The sequence below is a fragment of the Anguilla rostrata genome, chromosome 5 (genome assembly GCF_018555375.3).
Source record: "Anguilla rostrata isolate EN2019 chromosome 5, ASM1855537v3, whole genome shotgun sequence".
NCBI lineage: Eukaryota > Metazoa > Chordata > Actinopteri > Anguilliformes > Anguillidae > Anguilla > Anguilla rostrata.
Genome location: NC_057937.1, coordinates 52,347,244 through 52,365,575, shown reverse-complemented (window position 1 = coordinate 52,365,575; position 18,332 = coordinate 52,347,244). Strand labels below are relative to the sequence as shown.

General features: G+C 41.4%; 2 protein-coding genes and 1 long non-coding RNA gene across 8 annotated transcripts; all 3 read left to right on the top strand.

Annotated features, from left to right (window-relative positions):
• The first annotated feature begins 802 nt into the window (after positions 1–802).
• On the top strand, positions 803–7,916 carry tesmin (testis expressed metallothionein like protein). Of its 6 annotated transcripts, none has more exons than XM_064337096.1 (12): positions 803–960; positions 1,512–1,877; positions 2,364–2,495; positions 2,659–2,736; positions 2,995–3,118; positions 3,675–3,874; positions 4,181–4,239; positions 4,345–4,416; positions 4,563–4,665; positions 5,074–5,211; positions 6,281–6,423; positions 7,315–7,916. In XM_064337096.1, the coding sequence occupies exons 2-12, from the start codon at positions 1,518–1,520 to the stop codon at positions 7,493–7,495; spliced, it is 1,590 nt and encodes a 529-aa protein (XP_064193166.1). In that variant the 5' UTR covers positions 803–960; positions 1,512–1,517; the 3' UTR covers positions 7,496–7,916. The 6 variants fall into 6 exon arrangements, with proteins under 6 accessions (XP_064193166.1, XP_064193168.1, XP_064193167.1 ...); XM_064337098.1 differs by having other exon boundaries at positions 822–936; XM_064337097.1 differs by having other exon boundaries at positions 956–1,080.
• A 652-nt stretch (positions 7,917–8,568) lies between these two features.
• On the top strand, positions 8,569–10,816 carry LOC135255645 (uncharacterized). Its single transcript, XR_010330228.1, has 4 exons — positions 8,569–9,016; positions 9,122–9,182; positions 9,360–9,440; positions 10,496–10,816. It is a non-coding gene; the product is annotated as an uncharacterized LOC135255645 (long non-coding RNA).
• A 594-nt stretch (positions 10,817–11,410) lies between these two features.
• LOC135255644 (BET1-like protein) lies at positions 11,411–14,283 on the top strand. Its single transcript, XM_064337093.1, has 4 exons — positions 11,411–11,542; positions 12,026–12,111; positions 12,294–12,350; positions 12,720–14,283. Exons 1-4 carry the CDS (start codon positions 11,524–11,526, stop codon positions 12,885–12,887), a joined length of 330 nt encoding a protein of 109 aa, XP_064193163.1. The 5' UTR covers positions 11,411–11,523; the 3' UTR covers positions 12,888–14,283.
• The last annotated feature ends 4,049 nt before the right edge of the window (positions 14,284–18,332 follow it).

The window sequence follows — 18,332 nt, the reverse complement described above, 5'->3', positions numbered from 1 at the left end:
GGTCTTCTGTCTTTTTGTCTTTTTGGTTTTACATGAAAATATTGTTTTAATCTGATTATACCGTAGCTATTTATATTCATATGGTGAATCCGTCCTAATTGAAAAATGAAAATAATACAGGGAGAAAAGAAGCTGTATTACATAAATATTATGTGTTTTGTCTGTAATGCACAGATATTTCTTTTCCTGCTGGTATGGGGTACAAGCAAATTATATAAAAATTAATTTTACAAAAGAGCCTTTCTCTTTAGAAAGAGATGTTTAACCATATGTGCTATGTTTTCTGCTGGTAAAGAAAACTGGTCTTACTTAAAGAACTTAAATAACCAAGAGTATGCACTTGACTTGGTATTTTAATGTAAGAATATTCTGTATTAAAATACAAATGATGAGACAGGAAGCCAGGTTTTCTGATACTGCACAGGCAATACATTTTTAGGTATTCATTTTTTAATTTTTGGTTTGCGTAGTAAATTTATGACACAAATAATCCCTTTTAAGATAACTGCATACATGGGTAGTGTCTTTATCACTTTTACCAGGACTCTCAACCACTTTAAAAATTAGACCCATGACAATTCACGTCTTCTAACGGTGCCATTCCCTATATCAGACCATTAAAATTATTCTAGCCTTGGTTTTTACTGTTGAAATTATAAGACTTTTCACACGAGGAGTAAACGTAATGAAGTATCAACGTTTGTAGCCAATCGCTTGCGATATTACTATTCATTATTATGTTTCACTGGGATTATTTGCACCCCACAGACCTCTTCCTCTGAGATTTACCGCACTATTCCACATTCCACCATTCATAGTCGCCCATCGCAGGTTGGCACGTGGTTACTTCAATACAGGTTGGAGCTCGAGTGTACACGCGCAGGATAAATCGTTTGTCTTGCGCCTCAGTAACATGTCGCGTGACAAAAGATCAAGGTGACTGAAACTTTCGTGTGGAAGGTAACTTGCTAGCGCCAGTCGTTTCAAAGCTAGCTAAACTGTGGGTTAAGTTTAAGAGAATACGTCTATTTGCCACAAGATCGACGACCGAAGTTCTTGAACAAATAGCGAAATATCTGAGTAAGCTTACCAAAGTTGGTGTGTTGATATTTGTCCTCAATTGGGTAAGGATGTCGCCTACTGAGGCTGCTGATTAATTGACTACATTTGTAGCTAACCAGCTACACTAATCGCCTAGCTAGTAATTGGAGAAGCAGTTTGTTTTGTCTTGCCCTTGAGACGGACAAAGTAGGCTATGTCGCTAGATATTTTAGCAGATTACCAGGTGAATTGTTTAGGTTGCGCGCCGCGGGTATTGTGAATAATACAATCATAAACATATTGAGTAACTACGTGAAAAGTTAGTAACGTTTTTTTGTTTGTTACAAAAACAAGCAATTCTCTATATCTTGTCATCGCCGTATCAATTTGACGCTCCTCGTGGCAACTGTAAATTCAGAACGTGTGTATGTGTGACTGTTCTAAACTAAAATCGTGTGATTGATGTTCAGAGTGGCATGGAGAGCTGCAAGGAACAGGAGCAGTCGGTGATGCACAGCGATGTGGCTGTGATGTCCCCCTCCCAAAGCCATGGCAGTCAGGCTACCCCCCACACCCCAAGTGAGAGAGAGCCAAGCTGTCATCACAGCATGGAGAATGGTGGAACTGGAGCCCGGTTCCACAGTGTGCCTCCACCCAACCCTCAGCCCACACTTTCCCAGTTCCCCTCCGGCCCCTTTGCCGACTTCTCCTTCCTGCAGTCCAGCCCTTTCCAGTTCCCTTTAGATCCCATTCCCAGTGTGGGAACCAGGTATCCTGTTGGCAACACTGGTGCCTCTTGGACATCTGAGAAGGCGGGCCACTTCAGCATGATGTCAGTAAGTGCAGTGCCACACAGTAGCAAATCCTGTGAGCTGAGGTCTCCCAGTACCCCTCAATTTGGAGATGTGCTGACTTGGGAAAAGTATGGTCACTGATAGTGAGTAGTAACAGTAGTAACATATGAGGGTTTGACCCTTTCTTCAAGATTTTCTGTTGAAGTTAAGTTTTGTAATTTGCATCACTCTTTGTGCTTTGTAATACAAGTGTAGGTTAAGTGGCGATTTTTACACCCAAATATTCAATCTTCACTATGTGTCAGACATGTGTCTGTTGGTATGCATTTCAACAAATCTTAAAATATTAATCAATGCATTTTTTATATCTTGTTTAAATACTGTTAACATCCGTCAAAGTGTGTTTGACATTTATGTTTTCCATGTGTGAAGTGAGAGCTGCTGTTTTCACTGAAAGGTGGCATGGTAAGGTCACTGTGTGTGCGGTGTTTTTGATTGGCTATTAACTAGCGCTCTGCTTTGTCCCAGGCAGAGCTGTGTGGTGCCATAGCCAGCATTATTCCAGACAGTGAAGAGGAGAATTCACTGGAGAAGGGCTTCCTCAGACAGGACCATCTCCCTGAGCAGAGACCCCTGAGCAGGGCAGACCTGTGTCCACCTGTAAGATCAAGCAAGCAGTGTGTTTAGGGCCTGTTGTGTGTGTCTGTTTGGGGTGGAGTGGTTAGTTTTGAGGTGATGGGGCTCACATGTGTGTGGATTTGTGCATTGGGCATGGGAAAAGATAGGATGGGGAAAGTTCCTAAACCATATTGTCCGTCCACAGGCATCAATGACTGTGTTTCTGAAGCCCCTTGACCCACCAGAGGAGGGTATGGTAGTGCCAGGAGCCACTGCATGCCAGGTGAGAACCTTGTCCATCTGCTGCCCCATTGCATTAGTATAAACAGCTATCAATGCACAATATGCCAAACACATTTCTAGGGGTGAATTACATTTCTGAAATGGACAGAAAGCTTTTGTCATCGGTTGGCTCAGATGCTTGAGGTTTGGCAAGATCAGCAAGTGTTGAATGTTGTGGAGTTTACCTGGAGTAAAAAGTTATCTTGCTGCACTTACTGTACGGTATGTTTCTGAAACGGTTGTTTTCATTGTGGGCCAGGTCCTCAGGAGCATCGACAGCGGGCAGCAGATGGTTCACTGTGAACCCCCTAATTACATGCGGTCCAGCTCTGAACCCCGGTTTCAGGGGGATGTCTCTGAGTTTGGCACCCCTTTCCAGAAAGGTCAGCATCAGCAGTATCATTATACATGATTTTCAGTGATTAATATTTCATTTTTATTTTCCATTGTTCTTATACTGTTGTATTACTATTACGCGCCAGTTTCGTTTGTTTTGCAGTGTTTGACACAACCTAGTGGATATAAAGATTACTGCAGTTGCTGATTTAAATTGGAAAAAAGCAGTTGACACAACGTAATGTGTTTCGGTCTGTGAAAAAAGAGCCCAGATTACAGTTCACTTTCTTAAACCCTGTTATGCCCCCAGTAGTAATTTAAACATATATGAGTTTTTAGTCATAAACTAACACCTTTGCTAATATGTCTTGCATACGTTGACAGGGTGGACTGCTTAAGCTTTAGTAACTTGACTTTCATACAGGTGCAATATCTAAACTGAGAGGTTGTTCTCTACATTATACAGGTAATTTTTTTCTGCTTCAGTAAGCATAGCTTAAAGGTTGTGAGCACCCCCACTCCCGTGCTGGGTATAAATGTCTTAGTTGTTAGTGTACTGCCTAGCTATATTTGCAATGCTGAAGGCTAATTTTGCTCATTTAGTGAATGCGATCCAAATGGGCAAAGTGGTGCCCTCCAGTGTTCCAGGACTGTGCCCCGTGCTCCCCCAGCCTTACCTGGCCCCGCCCAGCCTCCCCCTCATCCGGCCAACAACCACCTTACTCGTCCCACCCACCTCCCTCAACTCCCTCAGCTCCCTCAACTCCGGCTACAACTTCCTGTCTGGGCCGTGCTTCTCTCAGGTAGCTTAGACTTATCCTGCACAGGTCTTCACTTGTTCCAGCCTGCTGTCACTGCACACACACTATATAGCCCCTTCCCTACTCCAGCCTGCTCTCACAGCACACAATGTGTAACATAACATAACATGTAGTGAAATGTAACAATAACTAAAACTCAATACAAGAACCAAATAGATAAGGAGGGAGGTTTCATAGGTAAAGTTCAGCAAACAGCTTTATCAGAGTCTGCTTTTCTGCTGATGCTGTTTAGTGAGAGACAGAGCCAGCCAGAGAGCTTTCCTCAGTGTTAATGTTTCTCTTTGACAGTTCCACCAGACACCCTGTCCTGTGTATCCTGACAGCCAGCCTAAAATGTCCCCCGTTCGGTAAGAGAGCTCATTAATGCCATCATTTCAGCAGACATGCTGCTGCTGCTACCGTACTGTGAAAAATAATGGCTGACAATATTCCTATAATCGCTGTTGATCCAGGTTCTCTGCCACATACTGGGATGCAAAGTCAAGGAAGCCCTGCAGCTGTACTAAATCTCAGTGTCTAAAGCTGTAAGCCTTTGTTTTCACAATTTCTATTTAAAATATTATACTTGTGATGCTTTTGTTGTAATTTTTCTATTGGCCCCTTTTTGTGTTAACCTCGCTGGAGCTGTCTTGGTAGTGAAAAGGTGACATTTTATTTTTGAACCTTATAGGTACTGTGACTGCTTTGCTAATGGTGACATCTGCAGCAACTGCAAATGCATCAACTGCTACAACAACACTGAGCATGAGTACGAGAGGTATCAGGCTATTAAGGTATGAGGAGCCTGTCGGTGCCACCATTACTGTTACTCTCATTACATATGTACTCTTATTATAACTGACAATGGAGCTCAGGGGCCTATGTGTCACACCAGTGTTAATGCAATTGTTATTTGTTGTGATCTGAGCAGTTGATCATTCAGCCATACAGTAAGCATAAGACATGAGGTCATGGTATAATAAAGCCATTAAGGTCATGTGACACGAGGCTATGATACTGTATATTAAATCACTAAGACCCAATGTGAGGCTCTTGTACATCATGAATATATGCACAACTAAAAGGTTTGTTATGCATGAGGCAGGTAAAAAAGGTAGATAAATGGATAGAACAGGGCCTGAAATACCGGTACACACTGGCCAGTTTTTCTTTGTGTGCCACACCCCCCCCCCTCCACCCAGATTTGCCTGGACAGGAATCCAGAAGCGTTTCGGCCAAAGATCGGCAACGGGAAGAGGGGCGAAATTAAAGGGCGCCACAACAAGGGCTGCAACTGCAAGCGCTCAGGGTGCCTGAAGAACTACTGCGAGTGCTACGAGGTGCAGATCAATCAATCAATCAGTCAGCCAGTCATCAGTCGGTCAGCCAGTTTGTTTGTCGGTCAGCCAGTCAGTCAGTCAGTCAGTCAATCAGTCAATCAGTCAGTCAGTCAATCAATCAGTCAGTCAGTCAGTCAGTCGGTCAGCCAGTTCGTTTGTCAGTCAGCCAGTCAGTCAGTCAGTCAATCAGTCAGTCAATCAATCAACCAGTCAGGCAGGCAGGCAGTCAGTCAGTCAGTCAATCAATCAACCAGTCAGTCAGTCAGTCAGTCAGTCAGCCAATCAGTCAGTCAGCCAGCATACATTTTTATTTTTACCATTTCATTGCCCGGAAGTGCTAGGGATTGTATGTAATTTGTAGGAACGAGAGAACCCAGTGGAGTGGTGCAGTGATGCTGTTCTGGTTGCTATGGTAGCATGGGGCTAGGCTGAAAGTGACATGCAGGGGGGTGTGTTTGTGGGCAGGTGGGAATGTGGCATATTAGAATAAACAGGAGGGCAGAGTGATTGAGCACAGTGTTTAATGGGCTCTGTGATACTCTGTACCTTCAGTCAGAACAGATTATAGACCCAGGCAGTATTGTGCCTCACTTTGGATAAAAGCGTCTGCTAAATAAATGTAATGTAAAAGATTTGACAATCAAGGACAAAATATATGAGACTATACTACCCAAATGTGAGCAGGGCCCCACTGTCCCACTTCACTGACTGCAGGACCTCACTGTCCTCCCCCAATAAAAGCAAGACACAACCCCCCCCCCCCCAAAATGTGGGCATAGCATCACCCAGAGAAAATAGTCTCATTCAGCAGGGTTCCTCCTGCAGCGGCCGGCTGCATGTGGTTCAGAGGGAGCGTGTGCTACCGTGTGGCCCTCTTAAACACAGAGCATTGCAAGTGTGCAACGGGCGTATTTAATGATGGGCGATTCCAAACTGAGGGAGAGAGGGGAAAGAATAGGGAACTGTTAGTGGCTGCATGTATTTCCTTGACTGTTTAAATTTGCATGTCATCTGCATGTCTGCATGGCAGGAAGTGAAGTGTCTGTAAGTGTTGAAATGTATCACGCAGGCGAAGATCATGTGCTCCTCTATCTGCAAGTGTGTGAGCTGCAGGAACTATGACGAGAGTCCTGAGCGGCAGACCGTGGTGTCTGCCGGCAGCATGGATCTCCCAGACCCCGGCTTTTACCCCATAGCCAAATGCCAGAAGAAGTAAGATATCTGCCTGTTCAGGCATCCTCCTCTGTCCTGGTGCTTAACTCTGTCCGTACTTATGTCTCATATTGGTCTTCTTCCTGGCATGTGACTGTGACATAATCATGTACTAAGGTGCTAATGTCGGGACCCCCTTACATTGGTGTAAAGACCAGGGGTCAGAAAATAAAAGTCCTGCCATATGCTTTTCCCACCCATTAACTGATTTCAGTCATTAGTTCTGCCTCCTGGCTGAACAAGTGTGCTGATTAGCAAATCCTGGTGGTTGGAATAAAATATTAGGAGGACTTTTACTTTCCAAACTGGGATTTTCCACCTCTGTCCCCTTGGAAGGAATCTGGAATGACCCTCCCTCTACCGCACCCCACACAGAAGTACGTACTGTTTTTCATTTGGGAGAAGCTGACATATAGAAACACTAATAATAAAATCAGTGAGTTTCACATTGAGATTTAGACATTTCCTCACACACTGAAGAATATCTTATCTTCTGGATTCCACCTATTGCTGTAGAGGATTAATTATGACCTTTGTATGACTTCAGTGCTTAAGTGAATAACAGAAGGTAATGTTGCATGAAATTCCAGCTATTTTAACTTGGATCAGATACTTCTGATCTTAATTTGAATAAAAAAATGAATGAAGCAGAAGACCGCATACCTTCCAGGTTTTGGTTGGAATGTATGCATTGCAAGCTGACCTGGATACCTATGCAAATCAAATATACCACGCTAACTGAAAAAACTGTGCTTAAGCTTAAAATACCAGTATGTGGACTTCCCAGCATCTGTTTCTTTCTTTCTTTTTGTGGCGTGGTTGCTCACAGTCACGGACGATCGCTGATGCTTCTCTGTTTTCTTTGGTCGCCATCGATCTGTGTGTTAATAGGTGTCCTCTGGCTTGTCTCACGCTCAGAGTTGTAGAAACAACATGTGTCTGTCTTCTGGCTCAAGCTGAGGAGGCCGAAAAGGAGGGCCACACCGAGGCTCAAGCTGAGAGAATGATTTTGGAGGAGTTTGGCCAGTGCCTGACGCAGATCGTCCAGTCAATATTCAAATCCGGGAGCTAGCAAGCCTAGCCTCATTCAAGGCAAAACAACTGGTCTCTTGACTACCAAGAAATTGTATGTATCTTATTTGCATTCATTTTATTTGAATGATGTATGCTCTATATATCTAAAAATGCTATGTTTATAGTATTGCCTTTTTGTTTTATAATTGTACCTAATTATTTGGTTTAGTTAGTGGACCGTTATATTTATGTAGCATAGACGTATTTATTTACTTCTGCTAATTTTTCCTGCAATACTAGTTAATGTATAGTATTTATCTCAAGTGTAAAAATGTCTAAGCATGTTATTAAAAGTTTGAGGTACTTGAACAATTTTATGTAATAGCAATTACAATTGTAAGGATAATACAGAATCTTTCAGCTTGTGAGTTTATTTTTTTTTTAAAGAAAACAGAGCAATAAAAAAGACAATCCTTGCACAGGTGTGTGGTGAATGTTCACTGGTGGAGCTAATACCCCTGTATATTTCATTAGAGGTAAATGAATTTTCATGGTGCTAGCGCCCCAGTATATCCCCCAAGAGATAAATGAATATTCATAGTGCTAATACCCCAGCGTTTCTCATTGGAGATGTAGAGATCAATAAGTGTCCCTGTTGATGACACCCTTATGACTTTTCACTGCACCATTACATATGATGTCACTGGAAGTCAAAATCACCATTTGTCAAAATGGTGACAACAGGCAAAAATGTAAACTTTAACATTAAAATTCAAACGACGACTGAAGACTCACCTCTTCAGGCTGCACCTCTCCCCCTCCCTCCCTTCCCCCCTGTAAATGACTAAACTTAGGGTTGTAACTAGGCAGCCGTTTCGTAGGTGACTAGGTGCATTAACTGTCTTAACGACTACTTGTATTTTTTCCATAGATTGCGTTGTTGCCGTTCTCATTGTTAGTGTTAATCAGTTTAACCATCAGGGTCCAAGTTGAACTATGCGGTTGTTCCCTGCACTTGGACCGGTACTTCTCTCTAGGGGTTTCGTCATACTTGTTCCTGGTTATGGTTATACACTTTGTTGTACGTCGCTCTGGATAAGAGCGTCTGCCAAATGCCTGTAATGTAATGTAAACTAAGACAAAAGGAGCAGGCATAGCACATTAAGTCAGGCCAGTGTGCTGCCTTTCGTGTTCGTTGCCCCTACAGTCTTGACGTAAGCTTTTGTTTTTCACTTAATATATACACCTCCCTGCAGTGGTTGCATTAGTGCCAGATCAGAATCGCACGGCGGGGTAGTATTGAACTCGAGACCCCGTTGTTCCAAGTTTTCACGCGAGAATAAAAAGCTAAGTAACGCTGTTTAAGCTGCAGATGCTCTTGGTAGTTTTGACTACAAACCACGCTCGCTCTTCCCAAAATGGTAAGTGTGCGGTTTCACTTATTTCACATTTTTCTAACTTGATAATAACAAGCAAGTAATGCGTATCTTCAATTTTTTCCAAGAAGACAAGAAGATTTATGTGCACTTGCACAATCGCATTTATTTTTCTGGTGGTGGAATCACATTCTTCTGTGAAGGTAATGCATTATGTAAATGTGTTGTCGTTATCATTATTATTATTATTATTATTATTATTATTATTATTAATGAGACAATAATTACTGTCTGTGATGTGATTCTAGCAGAATAAACTGAATGCAAACAACTGGGGCCCACAGTCAATGATGTACCTGAAAGGAAAATGTAAGCTTTATTTATTGCACATGCTTTCAAGATTAGATGCTTAAATAGAGGTGGGGAGGTTCCAGCGCTACTGCATCGACAGTCAGCGACTGTAGTCTAAATTGAAGTCTGCATTAATTTTCTGAATGCGTCAAAAAAAAAAAGACTGATGGTTTTAGTATGTTTGACTGCTTACAGATGGCAGAAGATTGGCACCTGACTATGATGGGGATGGTATATATAATTTAGGTTTGAAAGACTGGTACACAGTTCTCAAAGGTATGTATAGCTTTATCTGCTTGCTGTACATTTCTGCTGTGTATATTCTTTCCCATGGTGTGTCGTACAGAAAATAACTGAATATGAGTGCACAATTGAAAGTGGTTAACAGTCATACATTCAGCCAGTAGGACGATACTTAACCTCAAGCTATGACTTTAAAGTGATGTGGGCATTCAGGATTTGTGGTCTAAAGCAAAAAAATAATCAACTTAAAGCAACTCCAAAGCAGCTTTGACAACTTTAAGTCGCCAGACAATGTGCATGTGTATGTTACCAGGTTAATCTTCAAAAATACAACGTTGTGATAAACTGTTTATTTATCTTTGGTTAGAACTTTGGTATTAGCTATGGCACATGCAACCTGAGACCACTGCACCCCAGGAAGTTGTGGCAAGATTTCCTATGTCAGTATAACTACAGGGGTCCTTGGGAATGAAGGGTTCCCCCTGCTTGAGAGCTGAGGAAGAAAGAAGTACCGGCACTATATAAAAACTCATTTCTATTTATTATTATGAATAAAAACTGTAAAATGAATCTGTATGCACAGTCTCTGGAACCATAATGTTGCTGTACACCCTGCTTTTTGGCATTAGTTGAAACATACTTTCTTGCTTCAAACAGCAGTGAATGAATGCCCCCATTTCTGCCATTGTAAAGCCTTATCACTTTACCACAGGCAACACGGTGATACGTTTGAAGACAAAAATATATGCAGAAATCCTATTTGAACCAGTAAATATCTGCTAAACCTCATTTACCAAAAAGTAAATGAGCACAATTGGCAGCTATTTCCATAATGACGGATTTGAAGGAATTTGAACACAGTTCTTTCTAATGCAAGACAAAGTTGTTGTTGTGGGGAAGGTGGGGGTATGAGGAAGATTTGGGCTTTTCCACTTCTGCATTTGATGAGTAATTGTTCTTAGATCACTGAATGGAATACTGTTTACATTTTTGACTGACAAAATCTTACAGTAGTATGTATAGAATTGTTTTGTGTTTTATTATACTAAATATAATATGTACTTGTGCATACTACTGTTCCATTGCAGGATTCCAAAGGTTGAAGCCAGTGGTCGTGAGGAAAGCCAGACGAATGCTGAAGGCTGAAAACATAGTGATGGGCTACCTGGAGTAGAGCTCAGCTGTGACTGAAGCCTCATGCGAGAACATGCTCCAGCATCACCAAATGTAAAAAGCTGCACACAAAAAAATATTTTCATCATGTGACTTTATTCAGAGGAGTAATGATTTCTATACACAAAATATTTTTACAGTATGTCACTTTTTTTCCTCCTGTGTTGTAAGTCTGTACTGTTCTTTGCCGTTCATACCAAATTAAAAGGTCTTCTGCTTCCTTTAAAACAGTGTTGCTCATTGAAGTGCACGCACATTAGACACACTTAGTTGTATACAATATCAGAAAACAAGAGCTTAGGGTGCATATATAATCTTGACAGCCAGAGACGGCTGTGGACAGCATTAGTGTGCCGCAATGCACACCCTGGGAACTTCATTCACCAGCACATTCCCCACTCTGGTGTCTAATATTGACTGTTGTGGTCAATAGGGGAGACGCCTGTGATCTGACTCTGCCTGGTGCATAGTACTTCAGTGCAGTGACTACGCAAGTCAGCATGTTTGTTTTCTGTCTGTTCAGTTGTACAGCAGTTGAAAACCACATACCTGTATTGGGTAATGCTGGCACTTGGAGAGATGTCACAGCGTTTCTTCTTTATCATTCAGGAAGAACCTGACAAAAACAGACACAATAAACAGTGTAAGAATTATGCCGTTTCATTTTGAAAGTCAATTTGTCAGCTCTAAATTATTTCCACGAACACTGATATTTTTATATGTATCTTTTTCGATGATATGATGATTACTAGGGATGAGCGAGTATTGATTACTCCCCTGGTTTTAGAAGATATCCTGATGTACCTGGAGAGCTTTTCGAACATATGGCGTCCTGCTTATCGTCCCTAGTAAGGTACACTCCAGAGCAGTAGATGGCAGACTATGATCTATCCGTTAGCCAAATGGGCCTTTGACGTGTTCAGAAATGAGATGGTAAACAAAGATGGCAGACTGGAGTAGAGGTAATTGACACGTCGGCGGATTTCAAATCAATATTTCATTAGGTTATATTAAAGCTTTTCTTTTTTTATTTAATTTGAATATTAGTTTAGCTATAAGTCCAAGTGTTAGCAATTAGTTACCACTGGGCATGATAACGTTCAGTTTGGACAGCAAGCAGCTGCAGCGTTTTATACAAACCTGTAGCCAGCTAGATATTTAACGTTAGCCGGCTTGCTTTACCAAAAAAGTTTTAGTTGTTGCTTGGGTAAATTCGTTAAACAGAATACCATCGTATGGAAACACTTATGACAGATCTAAGTCGCATAATATTTTACACTTCCAGGGAAAGCGTTTTCGAACGCCTAGCTAGTTAGCTGCCTAGAAGTTATCTCGACGGATTAGTCTTCGCTAGCTCGTTAGCTACCTGTCTAGATAACCAGTCTGACTTGTTGGCTAGTGTAGTAGCTCTTCTAAACACTAACGCTTTGTTTTGCTGCGACCAGGACATGGGGCTGTGGATGATATGTTGGACGCCGAAAATAAGCTTTTGGCGGATAATCTGGCATCCAAGGTTTCCAGACTGAAATCGGTAATCGTTGACTTACGTGGTTTATTTTATAACTGCTGTAGAAATTAATGTTAGGAAACTTAGACTAATATGTCAATCATAATATGAGATCGGCAGCGCTGGCTTTAGCATTACAGTTGGCTAGTCTGACGTGATGTGGGTTCACGACATTAATTCAATTTTTCCTTGTATTGGTGTTTTAGCTGGCGTATGACATTGATAAAGACGTTGAAGAACAAAATTCATATTTGGACGGCATGGTAAGATCGAGCCGCAGGAAAACAACATATTTAAAGGTCGCTTAAAAGCGTTGTTGTGAATGAATGAAATGTGGATGAATGAATGAAATGTAAACTCAAGATATTTGCGTTCTGTATTGGTTGGGGATCCATTTGAGAATTTACCAGGTAATGCTTAGTCGTCAGTCCTCGAACTGTAGACAAGAAGACATTTTCAGGTTGGAGTCACTCGTGCGTTATGGCTGCCTCTCAGGCTCATTCACTTTTGGCATTGACAGGACAATTAAAGAGATTTATTAGTCTGCAAATCAGCCCTTTCCATAAACTGTGTGTATTTGGCCATGGGATGAGAACCACTGGTTAAATGACACATAATTTCTACTCCAAAAGGGCTCCAACTTCCTGAGCGCTACAGGCCTGCTGACAGGAAGTGTGAAGCGGTTCTCCACCATGGTGCGCTCTGGGCGGGAAAACAGGAAGATCCTGTGCTATGTGTCTGGTGGTCTGGTGGTAGTCTTTTTCCTGCTCTACCACATGGTCTCCAGGATCCAGGCATAAGGAAAATGCACCCGATCAATACTGGTCCTGTACTGCTAATTGAATTCTCAGTTGTATGAGAAGTGTAATTTTGCTGATCCCAGAAAACAGCTTGCTCTCCTGTTTTATTAACATTAAGAGGAGATGAGTCTGAGGGTAGGTCTTCATGAATGGCTGGTTACTGATGTTGAGTCTATCCTGTGTGCACAATGGTTTGAGAACAGGCACAGACGACAGCCACCCATACGGTAATATATGTCAGGTGGTAATTTTTTCCTTTTAAGTAATCTGGGCCTGAAGTTATATGATGGGATTTTCTCAGGATGTCAGCCAGTGATAGAGTGTATCTCCCTGGATCCAGAACAGCTCCTTGTTACACTGATCATTGGGTTAAAATCGTGGCTGTCGGTTTCTGCCAAAATTCTTCAGCCCAAAAGCGTTAATGGTAGGGTTCCAAAAAACAGTCGATGCTAAATGGGATTGTCTCACACACTAGGTTCAGCAGTAATGGACAAATTGGAAGAATTAGAAAGAAAAAAAAAACTTTTTCTTCTTAAATTACTAACTTTACATGTGTAGGCATTACTTATTTATTTTGCCAAACAAGTGCTCGTGGTGCATTTGGCGAATCATCTTGATAATGAATCTGTATGATGAATGAATATGAGTCATTAAATGAGACCAATGTGCAAATATTACCTTGTAATGATGAAGGAAAACTCCAGTAGGCACTGACCTGATGTGAGAGACATCTGTGTGGGGAAAGTTACGAGGTACAAGATACACCTGCCTGTTTAATGTCAGGTAATGGTCGTAGTCAGAGATTTTGCTTGTTTACAGGTAGGTCCAAAAATCATCTCTACACAATAGTACTATTTTTCAGCCATCCTCATTTTGCTATAATTTGATCTTTTGTGTTTGCACAATTATGCATCCATTTGTAAAAGATGAGCCTTTACTGGAGTAATTTAATTTGTGTACCTAAAGGCAACAAAGGCTACTGGATCCTTCCTGGGAGTTGAACGTACAACCTCTATGCTACAGAGTTAGCACCTCAGCAATTACCTTGCAATACATGTTTAGACTATGTGGACTGACAGACAATAGACAAAATGTTTCAAAAACTAAAAACCAATAAACACGGCCAGGTCATAGTTGTTTGCACTTAAATTCCAGCACAATATTACACCTGGACCAATTCCATATCTTTTTTTAAGGTAAATGGCACTTTATTAGAATCTGTTGTTGAAAACTGCTATTCATACATAAAAACAAAGCTGCAACAGTGTGTTTTATTCATTGGTGAGGTTGTCTCAAAAGTGTGAAAGTTAGGAAGTAGTTATATGGAAATTTTTAAAGCATTCCTTTTCTAACTGACTTCAGTATATTTTCTTTTAAATAAAAATTTTAAAAAATCTGAAGGTCACTGTTTCGATTAGTTCAAAGAAGGTCAATCCAACGGCCTGCTTAATGAAGAAATGGACACATCCTGTCTTCTGTCTTTTCTGTCTCACCCACACTCTGACCCCCCTAACCCCCCTCCCCCCCCCAAACAAACACACACACACACACAGTCACAGTCAAGATCACACAAATCCCAGTGCCAAACCAGTTATGAGGAACTGGGCTCTGCGTGTATGTATGTGTGCATGTGTGTGTGAATCCTTTCAGATACTTAAGCATGCAGTATTCTTTACCAGGTGGTCAATGGGAAAACTCCAAAAGTACAAACCCCAGCCATCTAGAACTCCTGATATATTCTATAGAACAATAACAGTATTTGAAATTAAAAAATGATTTAACCCTGGGTGTTAATGTGTCTTTGATAGTTCATGGTTTAGTGTTTCTATATCTGTATGAGCATTCTAGTGCAATTTTATTTAAGTAGCAAACTGGCTGCGTATACAGCTGCTCTCCACCAGGGGGTTGTAAGTGCAGCTTGGTAAATCTTTTGCAGCCTTTCCCAAATGTTGGCACAGTGCTGTATACCCAACCATTAATAGTATTTTGAGTAGCCATTAAAGTATTATTTGAAGTGAGGTAGGTACTGCAGTTATGCACTTTCCCCAAGAAATATGTTATAGTGAGAGGGTGAAGATCTTGTGCTTTGTAAGGGGCCACTTACCACATAGACTGATCATTTATAGGGCTAATTTATAATTTATAAAAAAAATGTACACTTGCTATATCTCTGCCTTCAAATATTCCATATAAAATGCAGGCAAACCAAATAAGAATCATAGCAACTTCTTTCGCAGATAGAGGGCGCTAGTGTTAGCTCTTTCAGCATATTTCTTGTTTGACAGGTTTCTGCTTTGGTGTGAAGTTTCTTTGCAGTTATTTCCTCCAGAAAGTGATAATGACAAGACAAATACGTCACACTGATGATTAAAATGGGATTATTTCTGGAGACCATGTGTTACATTTACTAATTAGGATGTGCACATTTCAGGGTGATTTTATTTTTATCTTAACCAGCATTTTCCTTGGATTGATTTGGTTTCTTGTCACAGTCCCATTATTTAATTTCATGGCTGGTGGAGCCTCACACATAGAACCCTTTAGCTAAAATAGATCGTAACATTATTCATTGTCTTGAAACACCTCTGACCTTGAGGAAGTTCTGTGTCTCACAGAATTCCCAGAAAACTGGCACACACTAGCTAATTGTCACAACAATTAGTTACCCATAAAACATTTGAACTAGCTACCACCCTAAAGGAAAAGCAGTGGTAATGGTTGCTGCTTGCTGTAGTGGGTGTGATTCTATTTAGCACTTTTTCATTTGTGGTGTTCAGCTGTGTTTTGGCTTTGAGCCATTACAGGGATATCACTACCTGTGGAAACAATAATTACATTACATCTTATCCAGAGCGACTTACACAACTTTTTTAATATATCATTTTACATTGTATCCATTTATACAGCTGGATATATACTGAAGCAATTCCAGTTTAGTACCTTGCTCAAGGGTACAACGGCAGTGTCCTTACCAGGGAATCGAACCTGCGACCTTTCGGTTACAAGCCCAGTTCCTTACCCACTGTGCTACACTCCGTCCGCTAGTTTGCATAATTAATTTGCATTCACCCGAACTACACTTCTAAAACAGAAGAGGACCAAAATAACATTTTTGAAAGTATCTGGTAAACGATGTTCACAATGTTTCAGCATGTATTCATGTGTTGGGATGTATTTATGGCAGGAGTCTATTGTTTATTTATTTTAATATTTTATGGAATGAAACTCCTTTGTTAAGGAGCAACTGATTAATTACTTTAAATCAAGATATGCTAAACTTTAAGGAAATGGTACATATAATGGAAAATAACTTTTGTACGTCGCTTTTGGTAAAAGTGTCTGCTAAATAGATGTAATGTAATAACAAACAATGAAGGCTTTGTTAAATGAAGGTTGCTAATGAAACATAATGAAGGTTATGTTTTCAGTCATGGTGTGTTTTTACCATATGTGCTAATATCGGTCTAGATATACTGAGATACGAGTACATTTCTTTCTGTGAAGTCCAAAACTAGGCCTACTTCATAGTTCTTTCTGTCTCCTTCTGGGTGAGACGTTCACCGTGATAATTAAAATTTGTGAGCCTTTCCGAAACCATCATGGGCAGTACTACACCTCCACAAGCATTGAGTGGTGTAGGCCTGGAGACAGATTTGTACAGATTGTAATAACCAGGAATGTAAGTGCTCAAGTTGCTGGCATATTGATGTAGTTCCATGTTTTAAAGATAAAAGATACAATTTCCTTCAGAAAACAGCAGGAGCCTCATTTGGCCGCCTGCTTTTCTGCAGACGCTGTGACGGATGGATGGAAACTGGGAGGAACTGATAGAACCTGTCCTTCCCTCGCCTTCACAGGCTGCGATTGCTGGCGGCCATGCAGCGTGACTGGCACACAGTAATGAAGTGTCAAAAAGTGCCCAGATTCTGTTCTGACAATGCTACAGATCGCTTTTGGGGCCGAAAGCGGCATTATTCCTGCTGTTTTTAAGGCTCGCAGCTTTATGCACTTTCTTTTACATCGCTGGAAAGTTTCATCCTGCCTGGCCTGGGATCCTTCAGTCCGATTACAATACGATCTGTGGGTCCTCTCTAGTACTGCTCAGACTGCGTGTTTCCAGTACGGAAATACTGCACCGCTTTTGTGGCTATTGTTAATAAATTGGCAGAGCTTTGCTTTGGAGGCCTGTATGTGGGTTTGAAGTGGTGGTGGGCTTTATCAGTTTTTAAAGGATGGTATTTGGGCTTTTCAGTTTGGGTGTGGGGGGTTCGGTTTTCTTTATGAGGTGGTGTGTTTGTGACAGCCGTACAGGTGCATGCTGGTTAATCACGCTGAGCCTTGGGTCAGTGGAGAGTGGCCCTGTGTCCTGAGAGGGTCCTGCTGTCCTCTCCCTTATTGGTAAACGGAGTCCCCAGGGAGCAGCCCCTTCACACGGTGAGTAATAGGTAATTAGCACAAACATGTCCTCTCAGGGGAAGGGAAATGCTACTTCTTGTTTTGCTGTTGTGCTGTAGTGCTGTAATGGCCTCTTTAGTTTGTTTGTTTTCCTCCTCTTATCTCTTCATGTGTATTTCATTCTTTTTTGACCTGTATACTTTATTTTGAATGCCAGATAGTCACATAATGTCATTACCACTTGTGGTCAAGAGGATAACTGATTTGACTAATTTTTTACAGATAAAAAATGGTTCCTAGAAGCAAGAGCAGTAGAAAGGACACAGATAAAAGTTTTCATGGTTCGAAACAGAGGTCAATCTTCAAATGAATTTGAATTTCCGAGAGTCTCAAATGACCTCTTTTGTTACATTTTGTCATTGTGAGATGTTTTTCTGAAAAATCTTTTTCTGAAATCACCGGGTTTCAGTGATTTTAGTACCCTCCTTCTAAGCCAGCATGGGACCCCACACCATAAAGCTGCTGTCATTACCGCCAAAGACTGCTTCAGTCCACCATGCTTGTGCCAGCTGCTGAACTTCACGTATGTACAACCCGCAAGCGTGTCAATCTTTTGTATACCATGAAATAGTGTCACGGAACCATCATTCATCTTCCCTGTGGTCTGTGGTTGAGGCTGCGCTGAAGAGTTGGATCGCACGCACACGCCTTGGAGCACACGCACACGCCTCGGAGCCTCCTGGTCTGAGCACATCATGTATAAGTGAATGAGTCACTGCTCCGCTCCGTGTCCCCACATAGCCCCACAGATGTTTCATAAGCATCACCATCACATGCTTCATTTCGCAGAATGGGAATGTTGCTCTCGGCTACGTGTGGAGCCACCTCCTTCATCCTGAATGGCCGCTGGTGGGGATCGTTCCCACCTCACTGTCTCAAATCTTCATCTTTCAGTCTGGTTGCTCTCTTAACCTGCCTGAAACATCAGTCTGACAAGTACAGATGAGTGCATTTTATTTTTTAAAGAGCACTCACACCATTAACTGCGCT

Excerpts from the sequence above, each read along its gene's own strand:
- tesmin (XM_064337094.1), top strand. The coding sequence starts at position 1,256 with ATGTCGCTAGATATTTTAGCAGATTACCAG. Across the intron at positions 2,737-2,994 it reads CAGGAGCCACTGCATGCCAG|GTCCTCAGGAGCATCGACAG; the intron begins GTGAGAACCTTG and ends ATTGTGGGCCAG. Across the intron at positions 5,212-6,280 it reads ACTACTGCGAGTGCTACGAG|GCGAAGATCATGTGCTCCTC; the intron begins GTGCAGATCAAT and ends TGTATCACGCAG.
- LOC135255644 (XM_064337093.1), top strand. Across the intron at positions 12,112-12,293 it reads AGGTTTCCAGACTGAAATCG|CTGGCGTATGACATTGATAA; the intron begins GTAATCGTTGAC and ends TTGGTGTTTTAG. Across the intron at positions 12,351-12,719 it reads ATTCATATTTGGACGGCATG|GGCTCCAACTTCCTGAGCGC; the intron begins GTAAGATCGAGC and ends CTACTCCAAAAG.